Source organism: Heteronotia binoei, chromosome 5, assembly GCF_032191835.1.
Source record: "Heteronotia binoei isolate CCM8104 ecotype False Entrance Well chromosome 5, APGP_CSIRO_Hbin_v1, whole genome shotgun sequence".
NCBI lineage: Eukaryota > Metazoa > Chordata > Lepidosauria > Squamata > Gekkonidae > Heteronotia > Heteronotia binoei.
In genome coordinates, this window is record NC_083227.1 from 43,132,929 (window position 1) to 43,150,672 (window position 17,744).

The 17,744-nt window shown below is 48.8% G+C and overlaps 2 protein-coding genes across 2 annotated transcripts in view; both read left to right on the plus strand.

Moving 5' to 3' along the window:
- The window catches only part of LOC132571998 (tubulin tyrosine ligase 3-like), a 62,844-nt gene extending 46,962 nt beyond the window's left edge, over window positions 1-15,882 (plus strand). Inside the window, exons 20-22 of the mRNA XM_060238791.1 lie at window positions 1,584-2,019; window positions 5,039-5,570; window positions 15,645-15,882. Of these exons, the coding sequence (XP_060094774.1) occupies window positions 1,584-2,019; window positions 5,039-5,570; window positions 15,645-15,847 (1,171 nt within the window). The 3' untranslated portion in view covers window positions 15,848-15,882. The remainder of the gene's footprint in view (window positions 1-1,583; window positions 2,020-5,038; window positions 5,571-15,644) is intronic.
- The window catches only part of OGG1 (8-oxoguanine DNA glycosylase), a 235,649-nt gene that overhangs the window by 134,685 nt on the left and 83,220 nt on the right, over window positions 1-17,744 (plus strand). The gene's annotated exons all lie outside the window — the stretch shown is intronic.

The following is a 17,744-nucleotide window of genomic DNA, read 5'->3' on the forward strand; positions in this document are numbered from 1 at the left end:
TTTGTGTGGGAATGGGGTTACTGTCAAGTCACAGATCACTTATGGTGACCCCATATGAACATATGAAGCTGCCTTATACTGAATCAGGCCCTTGGTCCAACAAAGTCAGTATTGTCTTCTTAGACTGGCAGCGGCTCTCCAAGGTCTCAAGCTGAGGTTTTCCACACCTATTTGCCTGGACTCTTTTTTGGAAATGCCAGGGATTGAACCTGGGACCTTATGCTTCCCAAGCAGATGCTCTACCACTGAGCCACCATCCCTCCCCATAGGTTAGGCTTTTCAAAGTAAGAGCTATTCAAACCACCTGTGCATGTCTCTTACCTTGAAAACCCTAACACATGGGGGCCACCACAAGTCAGCTTTGACTAGATAGCATTCCCACCACAGGCAAAAGGAATTACCCTGCTGTCCTTATGTTATTTTCTATAGATATAATGCCATCATTATAGAGCCGGTTTGGTGTAATGGTTAAGAATGGTAGATTCTACTCTGGAGAACTGGGTTCAGTTCCCTGTTTCCCCACTTGAAGCTAACTGGGTGACTTTAGGCAAGTTACAGCACTCTCAGCCAGCCTAAAAATAAATATAAGAACATAAGAAGCCATGTTGGATCAGGTCAATGGCCCATCCAGTCCAACACTCTGTGTCACACAGTAGCCAAAAAAACCAGGTGCCATCAGGAGGTCCATCAGTGGGGCCAGGACACTAGAAGCCCTCCCACTGTTGCTCCTCCCAAGCACCAAGAATACAGAGTATCTCTGCCCCAGACAGAGAGTTCCAACAATATGCTGTGGCTAATAGCCACTGATGGACCTCTGCTCCATATGTTTATCCAATCTCCTCTGGAAGCTGGCTATGCTTGCAGCTGCCGCCACCTCCTGTGGCAATGAATAAGCGTAGCTCACCACCTAGTGGTGCCAAAAAAGAGCTACAGCTTTGACAGCCAAACAATCCCTTCCAGGATCTCCAGCTATTCCACACATTGCCATACAATGATTAATTAATTACCATATTTCTGCATTGTATCTGCATTCTGTATAATGAATGTGTAATATTTTGGGCTTCTTCATATTTTTGTAATCTTAGTACATTGCTTGTTAGATGCCTCATCATTTCGATTACATTAACTTACACTGTAATCTGCTTTCAGTCTCTGTGAGAAAGGCAGACTATAAATACAGTAAATAAATAAATGTTAGTTCTAATAGATTTAGGGTGACAGTTTCATTATTCTGTTATTTTATTCTATTAATATGTTTGAAAACAACCTTTTAGGAAAGGTAAAGAAATATGCTAACTATCTTAGTCATTGCAGCAAGATTCAGAAAAGGGAGTCAGGATTTGTTAAAATGACAGTGAAGATGCTGATGAGAACAGTGGCATGAGATCTCTGAGAAATGAGTCAGGCAAAAGAACTTCAAGAACTCATGCAGAGATAAAAGACTCCTGTGTACCAGAGATGGAGAGCATCATAGCTGAGCTAGGATTGAATTTACAACTCCCCTGCTCAAATCCAGGCTGGTTAACCACTGCACCTGATTAGCCACCTCTTGGTTCTGATCCCATCTTCCTTTCCCCACCTAGCTCCATCCACCTCTGCAATAACTCCATCCAGAAGCACTATGAGAACTCACAGAACCGTCACGCTGAGCTGCCCCCCGACAACATGTGGTCATCAGAGCAGTTCCAAATCCACTTGCGGCAGGCGGGAGCACCAGATGCCTGGTCGAATGTGATTGTGCCTGGCATGAAGGCCGCCATCATTCATGCCATGCAAACTTCACAAGACCTGGTCGAGTTCCGCAAAAACAGCTTTGAGCTCTATGGAGCAGACTTCCTTTTTGGAGAAAATTACCAGCCATGGCTGATTGAGATCAACGCCAGCCCAACCATGGCCGCCTCAACTGCTGTCACTACCCGGCTGTGTGCCAGTGTGCAGGAGGACACTCTACGGGTGGTCATCGACCGCAAGTACGACCGTGCCTGCAGCACAGGAGCCTTTGAGCTCATCTACAAACAGGTTAGATGCCTGGACTGTCAAGCTTTATAGACCAGGATTAGTTGCCCTTTGGGGTGCTGCCTTTGGGGGTGCATCCTCCCAGACTGCTTTTATTTGCCCTCTACTGGCTTTGCTTCTCTTTCCCTGTGTTCTCCCAGCACAGCTCTCAGGTAGCTTTAAGTGAAGGTGCCTCCTTCAATTGTGGTGAGGCCGTGGTTCAGAGGTAGAGCACAAGCTCTGAACACAAAACATCCCAGGTTAAATATCTGATGTTTCCACTGATGTCTCTTAAGGAGCAGGTGCAGGCGGTCTACAGGGTTTAAGGAGACAGATCCCCTTCCCAAGGAGCTTACAAATTTATATCGGACTTAAATTGGAGAAAGATGGACAACAGGGCGAGTAGCAGCTACTCCGGGCCATTTCAGCTTAAGAGACCCGCATGGAGTGGGGCAGAAAGGCTTAGTCCTGATTTGATTTGGGGCTCCACACACCTGCCTTTTTAAAGAAAGGAAATGCTTAGGAGCATCATAGCATCATGTATCACTTGGCTGTTCGTAAGTACCAAGAGTTGTCTGCTCTCCCAAACAACAGAAGAAGGCAACCAAGAAGATTAAGGGTTGGGCTTTGACCTGGATAGCCCAGGCTAGCATACCTCGGATGCTCAGCAGGGCCAACCCTGGCAAGTACTTGAATGGGAGATCTCCAAGGAATACCAGGATTGAAATGCAGAAGCAGGCAAAAGAGCCACCTCTCTGAAACATCCAAGCCCCAATAGGAGTCAACAGCAGTAAGCGATGACTTCCAGGCACACACACACACACAAAATCTGCCCCCCCCATGATTAAGGACTGGAGCAACTTTCCTATGAGGAAGGGATGTAGAGTTTAGAAAAGAGATGGCTAAGATGGGGATGGGACATGATAAACGTAAAGGTAGATTCCTCATCATATCGATTACATTAACTTACACTGTGATGGAAGGCTGAGTCAACCTGAAGCTGGCTTCCTCCAGATCGAAGGTAAAAGCCCCCAGACCACCATGACTCTGGGGTGATATTGCTTTCACAACGTTTTCATGGCAGACTTTTTATGGGGTGGTTTTCCATTGCCTTCCCCAGTCATCTACACTTTCCCCCCAGCAAGCTGGGTACTCATTTTACTGACCTCGGGAGGATGGAAGGCTGAGTCAACCTGAAGCCGGCTACCTGAACCAGCTTCCGCTGGGATCGAACTCAGGTCGTGAGCAGAGGGCTCTGACTGCAGTACTGCAGCTTTACCACTCTGTGCCACGGGACTCTTGATGGGACATGATAGAGGTCTATAAAATTAAGCATGGGATAGAGTGGGCAGAGAGAACTTTTTCAGCCCCTTCACTGGGGGCATCCAACGAAGTTGATAGGTAGTAGATTCAGGATTAACAAAAGGCAATGCTTCTTTACACAATGAGTGATTCAGTTGTAGAAATCACTACCAGTGGATGTAGCGATGGCCAGGAGCATGGTTGACTTATGCAAATTAGACAGATTCAAGGAGGATAGCTCCATCAGTGGCTACTTCCTGAGGTGACCAGAGGGAACCTCTTGCAGAGGCAATCAACCACAATACGAGTGCTGGGAGGCAACATCAGGAAGGGCCTTGTCCCTTCCTCCAGATCAAAGGTGAAAGCCCCCAGACCACCATGAATGATGCTTGGATGGAGCACAATCATGTGAGAGCTCCCCCAAAATACAGGGGCATGCTGCAACCTTTGCAGGAGGAAACCTTCATGTGGATGCAACCTCAAGTCTCTGAAGTAATGTGGTGTGTCGTGGCTCACCTCTGAGGGAAAATATTAAATAAGAGACCTGTAGCATCTTAAAAGAGGCACAGATTTTATTCCAGCATAATCTTTTTGTGAGTCAAACTTTTCCTGCTGGAATGAATTCTGGTTAATCTTTAAGATGCCACTGCACCGCTGTTTAATCTTGCTGCAACAAACTAACATGGCTGCCCATATGGAACTATCAGTTTTTGAATCAGGGCTCTAAGCAGGGCTGGTTCCAAGTGGTGGTGAGCCCTAGGCAGAGAGTGCCCCCTTCCTTCCTTTGCTTGCCTCTGTTCCCCCCTTCCCTCTCACACCTCCCTGCTCACTAGCCTGTGTTCTCTTCCCCCACCCACACCTCACTTGCTCATTTTCCAGTCTTCCCTTTGCTCAGACACCCTTCCCTGACTGCAGGGGAGTGTGTGCAGCTTGGAGTGTGGGGAGGAAGCACAACCAGGAGATGGGCTACAGGGGAGGCAAGTGTCTGGGGCATGGGTGTGTGGTATCACTGGGCCTCTCCAGAAGCCTTGGCAGCTGCCCCACCTCAAGATATGCTGGCCCTGGCACTAAGCTAACTATGTGCCTAGTCTCAGGTGGGTAACTGTGTTAGTCTGAAGCAACAGAACAAATTTTGAGTCCAGTGGCACTGTTAAGACAAACCAAGTTTAATTCTGGGTATAAGGAACAATACCAACATAACATAAATATACAATAAAACTGGAATTAAAACGTTAAGAGTTGCTGATTGGTCAAATAACAGTGTCACTCTACCCCCAGCAAGTAACGCTGGCTGAAAATCCTGGACTAATCAGCAGAACAGAATATTCTAACAGGAGCTGAGAGCTTGCCCAAAGGGTTGCGGACTCTATCAGATGCAGGTGCATCTCAGAGGTCATTCTTCCCTTGGTGCTTCCAAGAATGGTACCCTAAAACCAGGGCTTTTGGGGTAGTAGGAACTCCTTTGCATATTAGACTACTCCTCCCTGATGTAGCCAATCCTCCAAGAGCTTACAGTAGGCCCTGTAAGAAGAGCCCTATAAACTCTTGGAGAGTTGGCTACATCAGGGGGGAGTAGCCTATTATGCAAATGAGTTCCTGCTACATAAAAAGCCCTGCTGAAAACCCCATCGCAGAGCCCTGGACAGAGCCAGTAAGCTCCTATCCAAGTCATAGGAATCCCTGCTTACCCTGTTGCACTCAGCTGCCTTATTCTGTTTCTCTTTTCCCTTCCCTGACTCAGGCAGCTGTGGAGGTTCCCCAGTACGTTGGCATCAGCCTTTTGGTTGAAGGATCCACCGTAAAGAAGCCTCATACTGCGTTCCAAAGAACTCCCACGTCTGATGACACAAGGAATGCCAAGTCCAAGACCCCTAAGTTTCATTACCAGCGTGGAAGCCATGGGAGCCCCCGGGGGCCTACCCCATGCTGGGCAGCAGTAAACGGCAAGGCATTGGTGCTGGCAAGCCCTGGGAAAGAGAACAAAGCCAAGGAGACCTCTCTGGCTGGCCAGGTGGCCTCTTCGACTTCTGCTACGTTCAAGCTACCCAGCAAACTGAAACCAGAGCCGCGTAACAATAACAGGAGGGTACTGATGGCACACAGCGTGGCCACCACCGTTGCTATCCCAGGGGACATGATGCTGCGCCCAGTGCAGCTCTGTGCCAAATCTAGCTCTCAGAAGCTGTCCAGTAGCCTGCAGGAGTCCACTAACCGTCCTGCCAGGATTGCTGGTATGGTTTTGCAAGTGTCCGGCAAGGCAGTCCGAATGCCAGGTAGGAATTTGTGTGCGAAGCTGCATGTCTACAACTTGCACGCCATCGTTTTCCCCACTGAACTCGTGCCCCCTTTCTTCTCCTCCTCGTATTGCTTGAGGCCCAAGATGCGAGATCGCTTGCGGAGCCTTACGCGGTCCCCCATGCACAATGTTCCCTTGCCCCCATCTCCTGCGTCCCTTCTGGACATAGATCTCTCTTCAGCTGCTCCACTCAATGCCATTAGAGCAAGCATGATCAGAAGGCGGCGGACGAGTTGAGATGGGGCCTCCTGATGACCCAGAAGTGATGCGGCTCTTGGGGCTGCTGCTGTTTGGGGCCAAGAATCATGCTATATAGTCTTTGTCTGGGGAAAAAATCATGTTGCTAGGTGCTGGGATCTCCATCCCAATAAAGAACTTTGAAGGAAAGCCGGCCAGAGTCTATGATGGGAGAGTGAGCAAGGAGGATGAGCCAGGGGTAGGATGGCTCTGTTTCTGACATAAGCATGGTGGGAAGAACTCAGAGGGCATGCGGAGTGATGAGAACCAATAGTGGTGAAGATGTGCAGAAAAAAAAATAGAATGAAGACAGGAGTTTTGACCACAGGAACCTAGAAAAGGTTGCCATGGAAAGGGCTCTGGCTTTATTCAGGGGAACAAATAGGACAGTGAGGCACAGAACAGCCTCTGTAACCAAAGCTTGGTTGGACCTGGGCTGTCTTACAGGGAATTCTGGGCTGTCTTACAGGGAATTCTCTCAGGGCATAAGTTTGAAGTAAGCAATGGTAGATTTTATTGCAGGCAGGAAGAAGTTTAATGTATTGGTCTCCCATTGCTGGTCAGTCAGAACACTGCCCTTCAGCCTGTGGCCTTGTGACTCTTGTCTGTCACTCCCCCAAAGTATGATGGGTCATTCCCATGGCACCACCAGCATTTACTTATTTTTAAAAGTTTTTTTGTTTAAGGAATTGAGAGCTGAGAGTGTTTCTCTGTGTGAAAGATAATGAGGCTAAGCAATAGAAAAGGAGAAAGAGAGACACGAGGCAAAAATGAAATAAATAAAAATTTAAAAGTAGGAGGGCCCCTATTGCAGATTGGACTTAATGGTGGGACCTATATCTGAAAAAGTGTGAAGGCTTCTCTCCTGCAACAGCTAACAGCCAGAGAAGGGCTTTTGTGCCATGGGGAGGACTAAGTGCCATGGTGCCGCCATGCCGATCCACTGTGTGTTGGTCTTGGGGGCTTGTACTCCTTGCTTATTTAGTGGCAGGCTGAAAATGCATCATGCTATCATGTTCTCAGAGCGGAATTTGCTGCCATGAAATGTGGCTGTGGGCACATTTTAGACAACTTCATGGTCCATCAGTGGCTGGATGGGATGACCAGATTGAGAGGCAGTGTACCCTATGAATGCCGGTTGCTGGAGGGATAGTAGCAGCAAGAGAAGGCTTTTGGCTTGTGTGGCATGCTTGCAGGCCTTCCAGGGGCATCTGGTTGGCCACCATGGGACCAGATGGACCGTTCTTAGGCACCTTTCTTATTTCTGTGTGGCAAAAAAGCACTGAGACCTTATGCTCAGCCATTTAAGACCCCTTTCTATATGGCCTATGCCAGGGGTGGCCAGCGGTAGCGCTCCAGATGTTTTTTGCCTACAGCTCCCATCAGCCCTAGCCAGCATGGCCAACGGCTGGGGCTGATGGGAGTTGTAGGCAAAAAACATCTGGAGAACTACCGTTTGCCACCCCTGGCCTCTGCTGTTAACTAGAGCTCAGCCAAACTGTATACAACACTATACACCTTCCTTCCTTGTCATTGCCTGGTGGTCCATCATCCCTGCCTCAGCATCCTACCTTTTTAGTTACTCTGCTGTCTTGAATGCTTCATCACAGGCATGGCCCAGATCAGGCTTGAACAGTTTCCAGGCCCTTGTGTGGTTTGTACATGTGTGTGTAAAACACACACACATTGCAGTTCTGCACCAAGGTAGCCCAAACGATGGCCCTAGGAAGAGCTAGATTTGCATAAGTTTGCTTGTTTTCCCTTTGCTTTTTCTGCTTCCCTTCAGGGGGGAAGGGAAAGAATCTTGGAGAGCATAAGCCCCATTTCATGCCCCCTGCCCTTCTTTGTCAGCTTCTGAGATGACACCAGGTGTTGTGGCTCATAGATTTTTTCATCTTCTTTGCAGCCTCAAGGTCTAGAAACAAAAAAGCTAAGATTTTCAGGATACCAACTGTGTACCTAGGATGAAAGCCTTCATTTGCATGACTGTGAATTTGCAATCCCAGCACAGCTTTCCCATCACTGTATGGCAAAAACTAATTGAAGCTGTGAAAGAACATCATAAGAGAAGCCATGGTGGATCAGGCCGATGGCCCATCCAGTCCAACACTCTGTGTCACACGGTGGTCCAAAAAACCAGGTGCCTTCAGGAGGTCCATCAGTGGGGTCAGGACACTAGAAGCCCTCCCACCCCAAGCAGCAAGAATACAGAGTATCACTGGCCCAGACAGAGTTCCAACAATAATAATAATAATAAATTTTATTTATATCCCGCCCTCCCCACCGAAACAGGCTCAGGGCGGCTAACAACATGTCCATATAATTATACAAGGGTTTAAAATCACATTAATCTTAAAACATTCCAATTTAAAACAAAAACATTTCAGGTGCTAATTCTGTTCATAAAAATAATGGTGGTAGAAGTCACCTAGCATCAGTTGCTCAGCCGGCAAAGGCCATCCTGAAAAGAGTGGTCTTGCAGGCCCTGCGGAACTGGTCAAGGCTCCGCAGGGCTCGCACTTCTTCCGGGAGCTGGTTCCATAGGTGTGGCGCTGCGATAGAGAAGGCCCGTGTGCGAGTATTTTGTAGTTTTGCCTCCTTTGGTCCGGGGATAGCCAGCTAGTTCTTCCCTGCTGACCTCAGTGCTCTCTGGGGTTCGAATGGGAAAAGACGGTCCCTCAGGTAGGCAGGTCCTCGGCCATATAGGGCTTTAAAGGTAATAACCAGCACTTTGTAACGAACCCGGTAAGTAACCGGCAACCAGTGCAGTCCGTGTAGCCCCGAGTGTATGTGCTCCCACTTCGGGAGCCCCAATAACAGCCTAGCCACCGCGTTCTGCACCAGCTGCAACCCCCGGGTTTGGCACAGAGGCAGCCCCATGTAGAGAGCTATAACAGTGCACCTCGCGGTCTCATTGGATCGCTTCTATATGCGGCTTATGGCTACCCCAGCCCCTCTTCAGCCTCAGTTCTTCCTTTTGAATTTTACCTCACAGCTATGGAACTCGAGGGGTGGGTGTAATATGGATTTCTCAATACTAGTCTCTTCGGGGGTTTTGTTTTGCTTTCAGATGGATATAAAATCAGTTTATAGGTAGGGGACCACAGCAGCTTTGATAGCTTTCCCAATATACTGGCACCAGAGAACTTTAAAGTAAACCACAGAAATTTTATTAACATACCCACACCGTCTTCAACTGGGGAATGGGAAATATATACATGGGCTATATTGTATCTCAAGCAGTTAAGAGTTTCTTCGTAGTTCAGGCTTTATAATATCAATTGCACTTAGGTCTTTCAGGTTTCACAGATCATATAGATTTCACTCTCCAACACTATTCTAGGTTGGCCTCTCGGGTGTAATGTGCCAAGTCCCTTAAGTCGACTGGTATCTCTTCTCCCAGCCCTTCAGACTTCTAGACCCACATCTTTCCCTCAACCACCTCTTTAGCTCTTAAGAGAAGTGTGTGTGTGACCTCTCAGATCTTTTACTGTGACTCTTCTCTCGTCACACGCAGCCCCTTGGCTGTCTTTATAGAGTGAACAGTGAGCTTTGCTTCTCTCGAAGACTCTCCTCAGCTCCTGTCTCAGCTCCTTCTCAGACCGACTGCTCTCTTCAGCAGTCTCCCTCAGACTCTGTCTGTCACTAACTGCCCTCAGCCGTTAGCTGTCAATCACCTCTGAGAGTTCCGAGCACTCTCGCCCCCACCCTCAGATCATCTGACGCAGGCTCTCTGCGTCCTTAGTTTTCTTGTTAACCCATTCATTACTGTCACAAGGGCATTACAGTAATCCAATCTTGATGTGACCGTTGCATGGATCACTGTTGCTAGGTCCCGGCGCTCCAGGAAGGGAGCCAACTGCCTTGCCCGCTTCAGATGAAAAAACGCCGGCTTGGCAGTGGCTGCTATCTGGGCCTCCATTGATAATGAAGGCTGCAGTAGAACTCCCAAGCTCTGGACCCGGTGCGCCACTTTCAGCAGCACAACGTCAAAAACCAGGAGAGGTATTTCTCTTCCTAGGGTGCCGCGGCCCACGCAAAGGACCTCTGTCTTTGTCGGGTTCAGCTTCAGCCCACTCAGCCTAAGCCAGGTTGCCACGGCCTGCAATGCCAGGTCCAGGTTCCCTGGAACGCAGTCAGGCCGGCCGTCCATTAGCAGATAGAGCTGGGTGTCATCTGCATATTGATGACACCCAAGCCCAGACCTCCGGGCAATCTGGGCAAGGGGGCGCATATAGATGTTAAATAGCATTGGGGCGAGAACTGCTCCCTGCGGCACCCCACAATCTGGTGTGTGCCTCTGGGACAGCTCACCCCCGATTGCCACCCTTTGTCCCTGTCCCTTGAGGAAGAAGGAAAGCCATTGTAGGGCCAGCCCCCTAACCCCTATGTCAGCGAGGCGGTGGGTCAGTAGCTGATGGTCGACCGAATTGAATGCAGCCGACAGATCTAATAGCATCAGCACCACCACGCCGCCTCGATCCAGATGCTGCTGGAGGTCATCTACCAAAGCGACCAGCACTGTCTCCGTCCCATGACCTGTGCGAAAGCCGGACTGGCAAGGGTCTAGGATGGAAGCGTCATCCAGAAAACCCTGCAACTGCAACACCACTGCCCTCTCAGTAATTTTACCAAGAAATGGTAAATTGGAGACCGGTCGGTAATTTGCCAATTCGGCCGGGTTTGCTGTACTTTTTTTCACGAGGGGGCGGACCATAGCCTCTTTCAAGGGTGTTGGAAAGCGCCCCTTAGAGAGGGATCTATTTATGATGTCCCGTAAAGGACATCTAAGCTCCCTTTGGCAAGGTTTAATCAGCCAAGAGGGGCAAGGGTCCAAATCACAAGTTGTTGGGCGTGCGGAAGAGAGAATTCCGTCAACTTCCTCCAGGCTGAGTGGGTCGAAGCGATCCAGAACGAAATCAGAAAACAAGCACGGAGCCTCAAGTTCCTGTACTGTATCCAATGTGATAGGCAGGTCCTGGCGGAGCAACATGATTTTATCTGCAAAGTATTTCGCAAAAGCCTCATAGCCTATCTCTAATTCTCTCACATTTGGTCTGCCTTGAGGCAGTGCAGTAAGATTTCCAATTATTCTAAACAATTGTGCTGGGCGCGAATTTGCAGACACAATCCTGGCCGCAAAGTAAGCTTTCTTCGTGGCCTTGACTGTCATCTCATAAGACCTCATAAACGTTCTGTAGGATGTTCTCACCGCTTTGTCATGAGTATGCTGCCACTGAGCCCTTGTTTCAGCTGGTGTAACTCCAAGGTGTACCATGGAGCCAGCCTCACACGGGGGCGCAGAGGACGACGAGGTGCGATCTCATTGATTGCCCTGGATAGCCAGTTTTGCCAGGCCTCTACCAGGTCATCAAGGGAATCGCCAGGGGGCCAGGGATCCCGCTGGGCCATTTGGAACCGTTCCGGGTCCATTAGGCTCCGCGGGCAAGCCAAAATAGGCTCTCCACCCATACAGGGTTGAGGCGGTGTCTCCATGTGGGCCTTGAGGGCTAGGTGATCCGACCATGGTACCGCTTCTACCGCGATATCGTTCACCAAAATCCCAGACACAAAGATCAGGTCTAATGTGTGTCCAGCCTAATGCGTGGGTGTCGTAACAAATTGAGAGAGTCCTAGAGTCGCCATGGACGACACCAGACTCATGGCCTGATTGGAGGCCATGTCATCAGCATGGACGTTGAAATCACCCAGGACCATAAGCCCTGGGTACTCCAACACTCAGCCCGCCACCTCCTCCATCAGGGATGGTAAGGCGCTGGCTGGTGTGTTAGGCGGACGGTACACCAGCCAGATCGCCAACCCCTCTCCGACATCCCACGCTAGACCAGCACATTCAATACCCTCGATCATTGGGGCCAGGAGAGCCCGGAAGGAGCAACCCTCCCGTATGAATAATGCCACCCCTCCCCCCCGCCCGCTAGTCCGCGATTGATGAAAGATCGAGTAGCCCGGGGGGGTCATCTGGGAGAGAGCCACCGTCTCCCCATCTCGCACCCAGGTCTCGGTCACGCAAGCCAGGTCCACGTCCTGCCGAAGCAGGAACTCCCTAAGGCAGGGGTCCTCAAACTTTTTAAATAGGGGGCCAGTTCACTGTCCCTCAGACTGTTGGCGGGCCGGACTGCCGTTACTGTACAAGGCTGCGGGCCGTCAGTTCTCCGTCTTCTGCATCTCTCTCCCTTCCCCACACCACACACCCCGGCCTGGGAACTCACCTCACCTCGGTATCACCTCACACTCTGTCTCCGCCGCCTCAGCCCAGTGCCGGAGGTGTGCGTTGCTAACGCGAGTTTAGGTCGAACGTCACTTCCGGTCTGATTTTGCCATAACCCGGCGGGCCACATAAACATCCTCAGTGGGCCGCATCTGGCCAGCGGGCCGTAGTTTGAGGACCCCTGCCCTAAGGGTTGAGGTCTTATTATTCACGGACCTGGCATTGCATAACACCAATGACAGAGACGGGCACTTCCTCTTGGCCCCACTACCTGTCACCGTTGGGATGGGAAGTAGACTGGAAGGGGACCAAGCACTGTTTTGTCTCTGCCTCCTTCCATTACACTTCTGTCTATTCCCACCGTCATACCTTCCCCTCCCCAGGAGCACTGGAATCCCCCAGTGGCTAATAGCCACTGACGGACCTCTGCTCCGTATGTTTATCCAATCCCGTCTGCTGGAGTAGAGCTGTGAGGGCTTATGAACTAGAGGAGAGGGAGAGGAGACAGGGCTGTGAGACTTCTTGGGAGAGGAAAGAATGCTCTACATTTCTGCTGCAGGGCCAAAATGTTCATCAATCTTTGTTTGCCTGGGAATGTCTTTCCTGAAGACAGATGAGTTGGAGAGAAAGTGAGTGGGTCAAGGTCATCCAGCTAGCTTCCATGACAGAGTGGGGATCTGAAACTGGCGCTCCCAGATCTTAATCTGACACTTCATCCACTACGCTGGTTACTTACTGAACATTTCATCAAGGACTGAAATGTAAATGTATGAAAGAGCAGTCTTGGGGGGACTACATGTGAGTGCAAGATAGGGGGGTGGGGTGTCTGTGAGGATGTCATTCTAGATGTCATCCATGGTTGGGGATATGTTACACAGAATTCATATGGCTTGATACAAATGTTTTTTAAAAAATTGCCCTTTATCACTTAAACAAAGTTGCTCATTGCCTAATGGATTTTCATTCTTCCAGATTTTTACAAATACATTTTTAAAAATATACTTTTATCACCACTTTCTTCTACGAAGGTGGGAAGAACCACGTTAGAGCATACAGCACTTCTCTATTTTACTGTCACAACAACCCTTTGAGGTAGAGTTCAGCTTAGAAAACATGTCTGGCTCACGGTTAACCAGTGAACCAGTGGCTGAGTAGAGATTCAAACCTGGGTATCTCCCAGGTCATGATTTTACACTACAACCTCTATACAACATTGCCACTTTTGGGGGGAGTGGGCGGTATTCTTTGTATTTTGTTTGTGTGTGCTTGTGTCTGCACCTGGAAATCATGTTGACTTTTAGTGACTAACCCCTACTGGGGGCCTGGAGGATATTCAGAGAGGTGGCTGAATAGAGCCAACCTCCACCTCTCAACTTGGTATTTCAAGGACAGTCTCCCATCCAAGTACACAGTCGATCTTGCTTAGCTTCCGAGATCTGATGAGATCAGGCTTGCTGGGCTATCCAGGTCAGGGCAACGTTGCCACTTTTAAGAAACTCCACTGCCTTTAAACAGTTGTGTGATAGAAATCCAACAGGTGAAGCTTTCTCCCATCACTCAGTCTGCATAAGACGGAATACTCCTTTTCCTTTAGCAGCTTCTAACATGCAGAATTTTCACACACTTTTGATGTAAGAGCTGCAGAGGACTCCCTCAGCGTGTAAAATCCAGCAGAACATTCTTGAAATCCTCTTCACTTTTATTTTCACCTAAAGGGCCGTGGCTCAGTGGTAGATTATCTGCTTGGCATGCAGAAGGGAAGGTCCCAGGTTCAATCCCTGGCATCACCAGTAAGGATCTACCAGTCGGTGATGTGAAAGACCTCTAGCTGGAGAGTCACTGCCAGTCTGAGTAGGCAGTTCTGACTTTGACGGTCTGATTCAGTATAAGGCACCTTCATGTGTGTTCAAGAATACCCCCCCCCCCTAAAGATTCACAGGTCTTTACAAAACATTGTTTCATTTCACTGTTTCATGATGAGTTTTATCCAAAGCAACACAAGGGAACTCTCTTTTCTATTTATACCAGGGGTAGCCAAACCATGGCTTGGGAGCCACATCTGGCTCTTTCACAAATATTGTGTGGCTCTTGAAGCCCCCAGAGCCTCGTTGGCTAGCTTGGAGAAGGCATTTGTCTCTTTAAATCACTTCTCCAAGCCAGCCAGAAGCTTAGAGAATGCATTTGAAGTCAAAGTTGCTTTCTTTCAATCTCTGCCCCCTCCCCCATCAACTTTCCTTCCTTCCTCTCTTGTCTTGTGGCTCTCAAGCATCTGACATGCATGTCTTGCAGCTCTCAAGCAGCTGACATTTATTCGATGTGGCTCTTAAGAAAGTTTGGCCACCCCTGATTTATACTTTCCCTCTGGGGGGACGTAAAGCAGCTGATAACATTGTTCTTCCCACCTCCTGTTTTTATCACAACAGCACTATGAGATATGTGAGTCTGCGAATGTGTGACTGGCCCAAGGTCACCCAGTGGGATTCAAATGTGAATCTCCCCCATCACAGTGCAACATGCTGATCACAAAGTGTTTCTCTTATATCCAATGCTCTACCCTCATTCTTTTCAAATCACCATTGGTGAGAAACATTTTGTGATAATTGAATAAGCTTATGCTAAAAAGCGAAACGGAAAATAATATTGATGGAACCTGTCGCGCTGCACTACAGCTTTAAGCGACTGCAGAAGCATCTTTTGTAAGCAGCCTGAGAAAGAGAATATATTGGGTGTGAAATATGTAGAAACTTGAAGTATTCCACACTTTTTTCATGGCTTATTGTTTTGTGCCTATATAATAAACGAGAAGTGCAACATAAGAGTGGTGAAATTGATTTTATTGAAGAATATTTCAGTGGTTGTGAGCCGAACATACACGGAACCGGTTGGGCTTTTTTCTTCCATTCTCACCTGGAGGATGGCAACCTTATTTGCACAACAGGGCCTTCCCACCCCATTCCACTGCACCTCCCCAAAAAGCTACTCTGAAGGGTCAGGTGACACCCCCCCCGGAACTGCTTTGAGCCTAAGAAATCAGGGACCATTTATGAGCAAATTTGCCTTCTGCTCTTGGAATAAGACTTTTGGATGCAAAGCTGCAATAAGGGTGACTGTTCTTCGTTGCAGCTTCCTATTATGAGGTTTTAACTTGGCTCGTTTGTCACTTTTTTTCCTCGCTGTCAACCTTGTGGCTTGAGAAGTGTGTCTTTCAGTCCATGGGGCTACAGTCGTATGTGACAGGTCTCTTCAAGTGGTGTGCATGGTATGTTAATTCCCCTTTCCTTCCCATCCCTGTGCGGACTGTTGTCGCTACAGACTTAGCTTTGTCGTCTCCCAGTAGCTGTGGGTTGACAGTCAAGTGAGCTTGGAATAGGGCTAGCCGCCTCTAGGCTTCATGCTTCCCTTGGTGTTGCAAACATGAGTAGATTTGGGGCTTTTATGTCATCATGGAGACTGCCATGCATTTATTCTTGCTTCCTGCACATTGTCTAAGCAGCTTGGCTGCTTGTATCATTTTTGATATTGACAGCTTTTGCTGGGTCCATCCCATGAAGCCCACACACTTTATTATTGGTTCTTCCCCAGGCCGTGCTCCACCCTGCAGGCTCCCCTGCCTCTTCTGCAAAGATGGAAAGGCTTTGTCCAGAGCACAAGTGATGTGTAGATGTTCCAGAGCTGAGGCTGTGCATCCCAAACTCTGCTTCCATATGGGGGTCAGCTCTTGCAAGGCGTACAGTGAGTCTGTGAGTCCTCAAGGGACATTCCTCTTCCCCCCACTCCTGCCCTGAGAAGCCTTGCTTGACGAGCCCTTCACACAAGAGGGGAAATCCAAAGAGAACTCCTGCTAGAACTTCATGGCAGTGATGTCACCATTCAGATGAGCTTCCCAGCACAGTCGCCAGTGAGTCTTCCTAAGTTAACAGCTGCTGTCTTCCTGCCTCTGGCACCAGCCTTTGGAGAGTCCCTGCAAAACCAAGATCATGAAACCACACAGCAGATTTCCAGTGCATTAAATTCTTCCAGAGGCAGCTGCCCCTGTAACTTCAATTCACTAACCATTTAGGAGGGGTGTTGCATTTAGAAAAATGCATAGAGTTTTGCGAATGCCAAGAAGACCTCTAGTGGATCATGCGGTGTACAAGGATGATTGGAACGTCTTCATCTTCCCTAGGACAGCCATCAGTGAGGGGCTTCTGTGGTGCCTCTGGGTTTATCCCTTTCCTTCATGTGCCCAGATGACTTCCCCAAAGTCTTTGTCCCCTGGCCTGAGGAAGGGAGCACTTTGGAGACACTCAACACAGTGAGAGACTCAAAGCCTGAAGGGCTGACCAGAGTAAGAAAGCTGGGACTAGCCAGAGTAGAAGAAGGCAGCAGCACTTCACCCACTGGAATCAAGCAATATCTGTCTGTGCAAAGGAAGAGGAAAAACACTTTCCTGGAGATAAAACTGGCTTTCATTTTGCACCACCTCACATGGTAAACTGTGAGCCATGTTTCTGTTCCTCTGCCCTTGCTCTTCTTTAAACTTGGAACCAGCAACTGATTTGAGGGCCTAATTTGACCCCCTTTCAGTTGTTAACTCTCAGGCAAGGGTGTATGTGTAGATGGTTGTGGCTGTATGCGCTGCGTCTTGTTGACAGTATTTGGGAGAGTGGGAACAGGCCTTGGTTTTCTGCCTTCTAACACCATTTCAAAATCACCCTCCAATGAAGCTGGTTGCTGCCCAGGGTGTTAAACATGAATTGTAATCTCATACATAAGGTAGACACGTAGTTAGCAGGCCTGTCAGTTTCTCTGAAATGGAGAATCTGGCATTCACAAGCGTGTTGACTGTGGCTGCATATCTCTTCCATTTTTATAGTGAAAACCTTGATTTTTTTGAACCTAAATGGGAATGTCCTTAGAAATGATTAGGTTAAGAAAAACAAAAACAGAAAAATAAGCAAGGATCATCCTATTTTGGCGCTTGTTTAACTCATGGAGGAACTGGTAGTCTAGAGGACCAGATCCTGTAGGCCTTATATGGGAAAAAAATTACACTTGTGGCATGTTTGGCTCAGGGGATTGTCAACATGGGCAGACTGGGAAGCCAGAATGGCCCTGCAGCAGGGCCAAAGGGTTGGCTGAAGGTAAAGCAGGCACTATCATGCTTTTCCTCAGCAGCCAAAGTATGTCAGGAGAGAGGCACCACTGTGCCGGAGAGCCAGTTTGGTGCAGTGGTTAAGTGTGCGGACTCTTATCTGGGAGAACCGGGTTTGATTCCCCACTCCTCCACTTGCACCTGCTAGCATGGCCTTGGGTCAGCCATAGCCCTGGCAGAGGTTGTCCTTGAAAGGGCAGCTGCTGTGAGAGCCCTCTCCAGCCCCACCCACCTCACAGGGTGTTTGTTGTGGGGGAGGAAGGTAAAGGAGATTGTGAGCCGCTCTGAGACTCTTCGGAGTGGAGGGCGGGATATAAATCCAATATCTTCTTCTTCTTCTTCTGACCTGTTTGGGGTAATGGTGAGGAGTAGGTCAGCACTGTGCCATTCGCTAGCCACAGCTGGGTCTACCACAAGACAAATCCAGGTGTTTTTGTTCCCATGGTCCTCTCACACTCAGGGCAGTGACCTACCAGGATGTCTCCCAGTCAAGTCAATGGGCCAGTCTGCTGCTGATTGCCCAGGGATGGGTATCCTGTGTGACT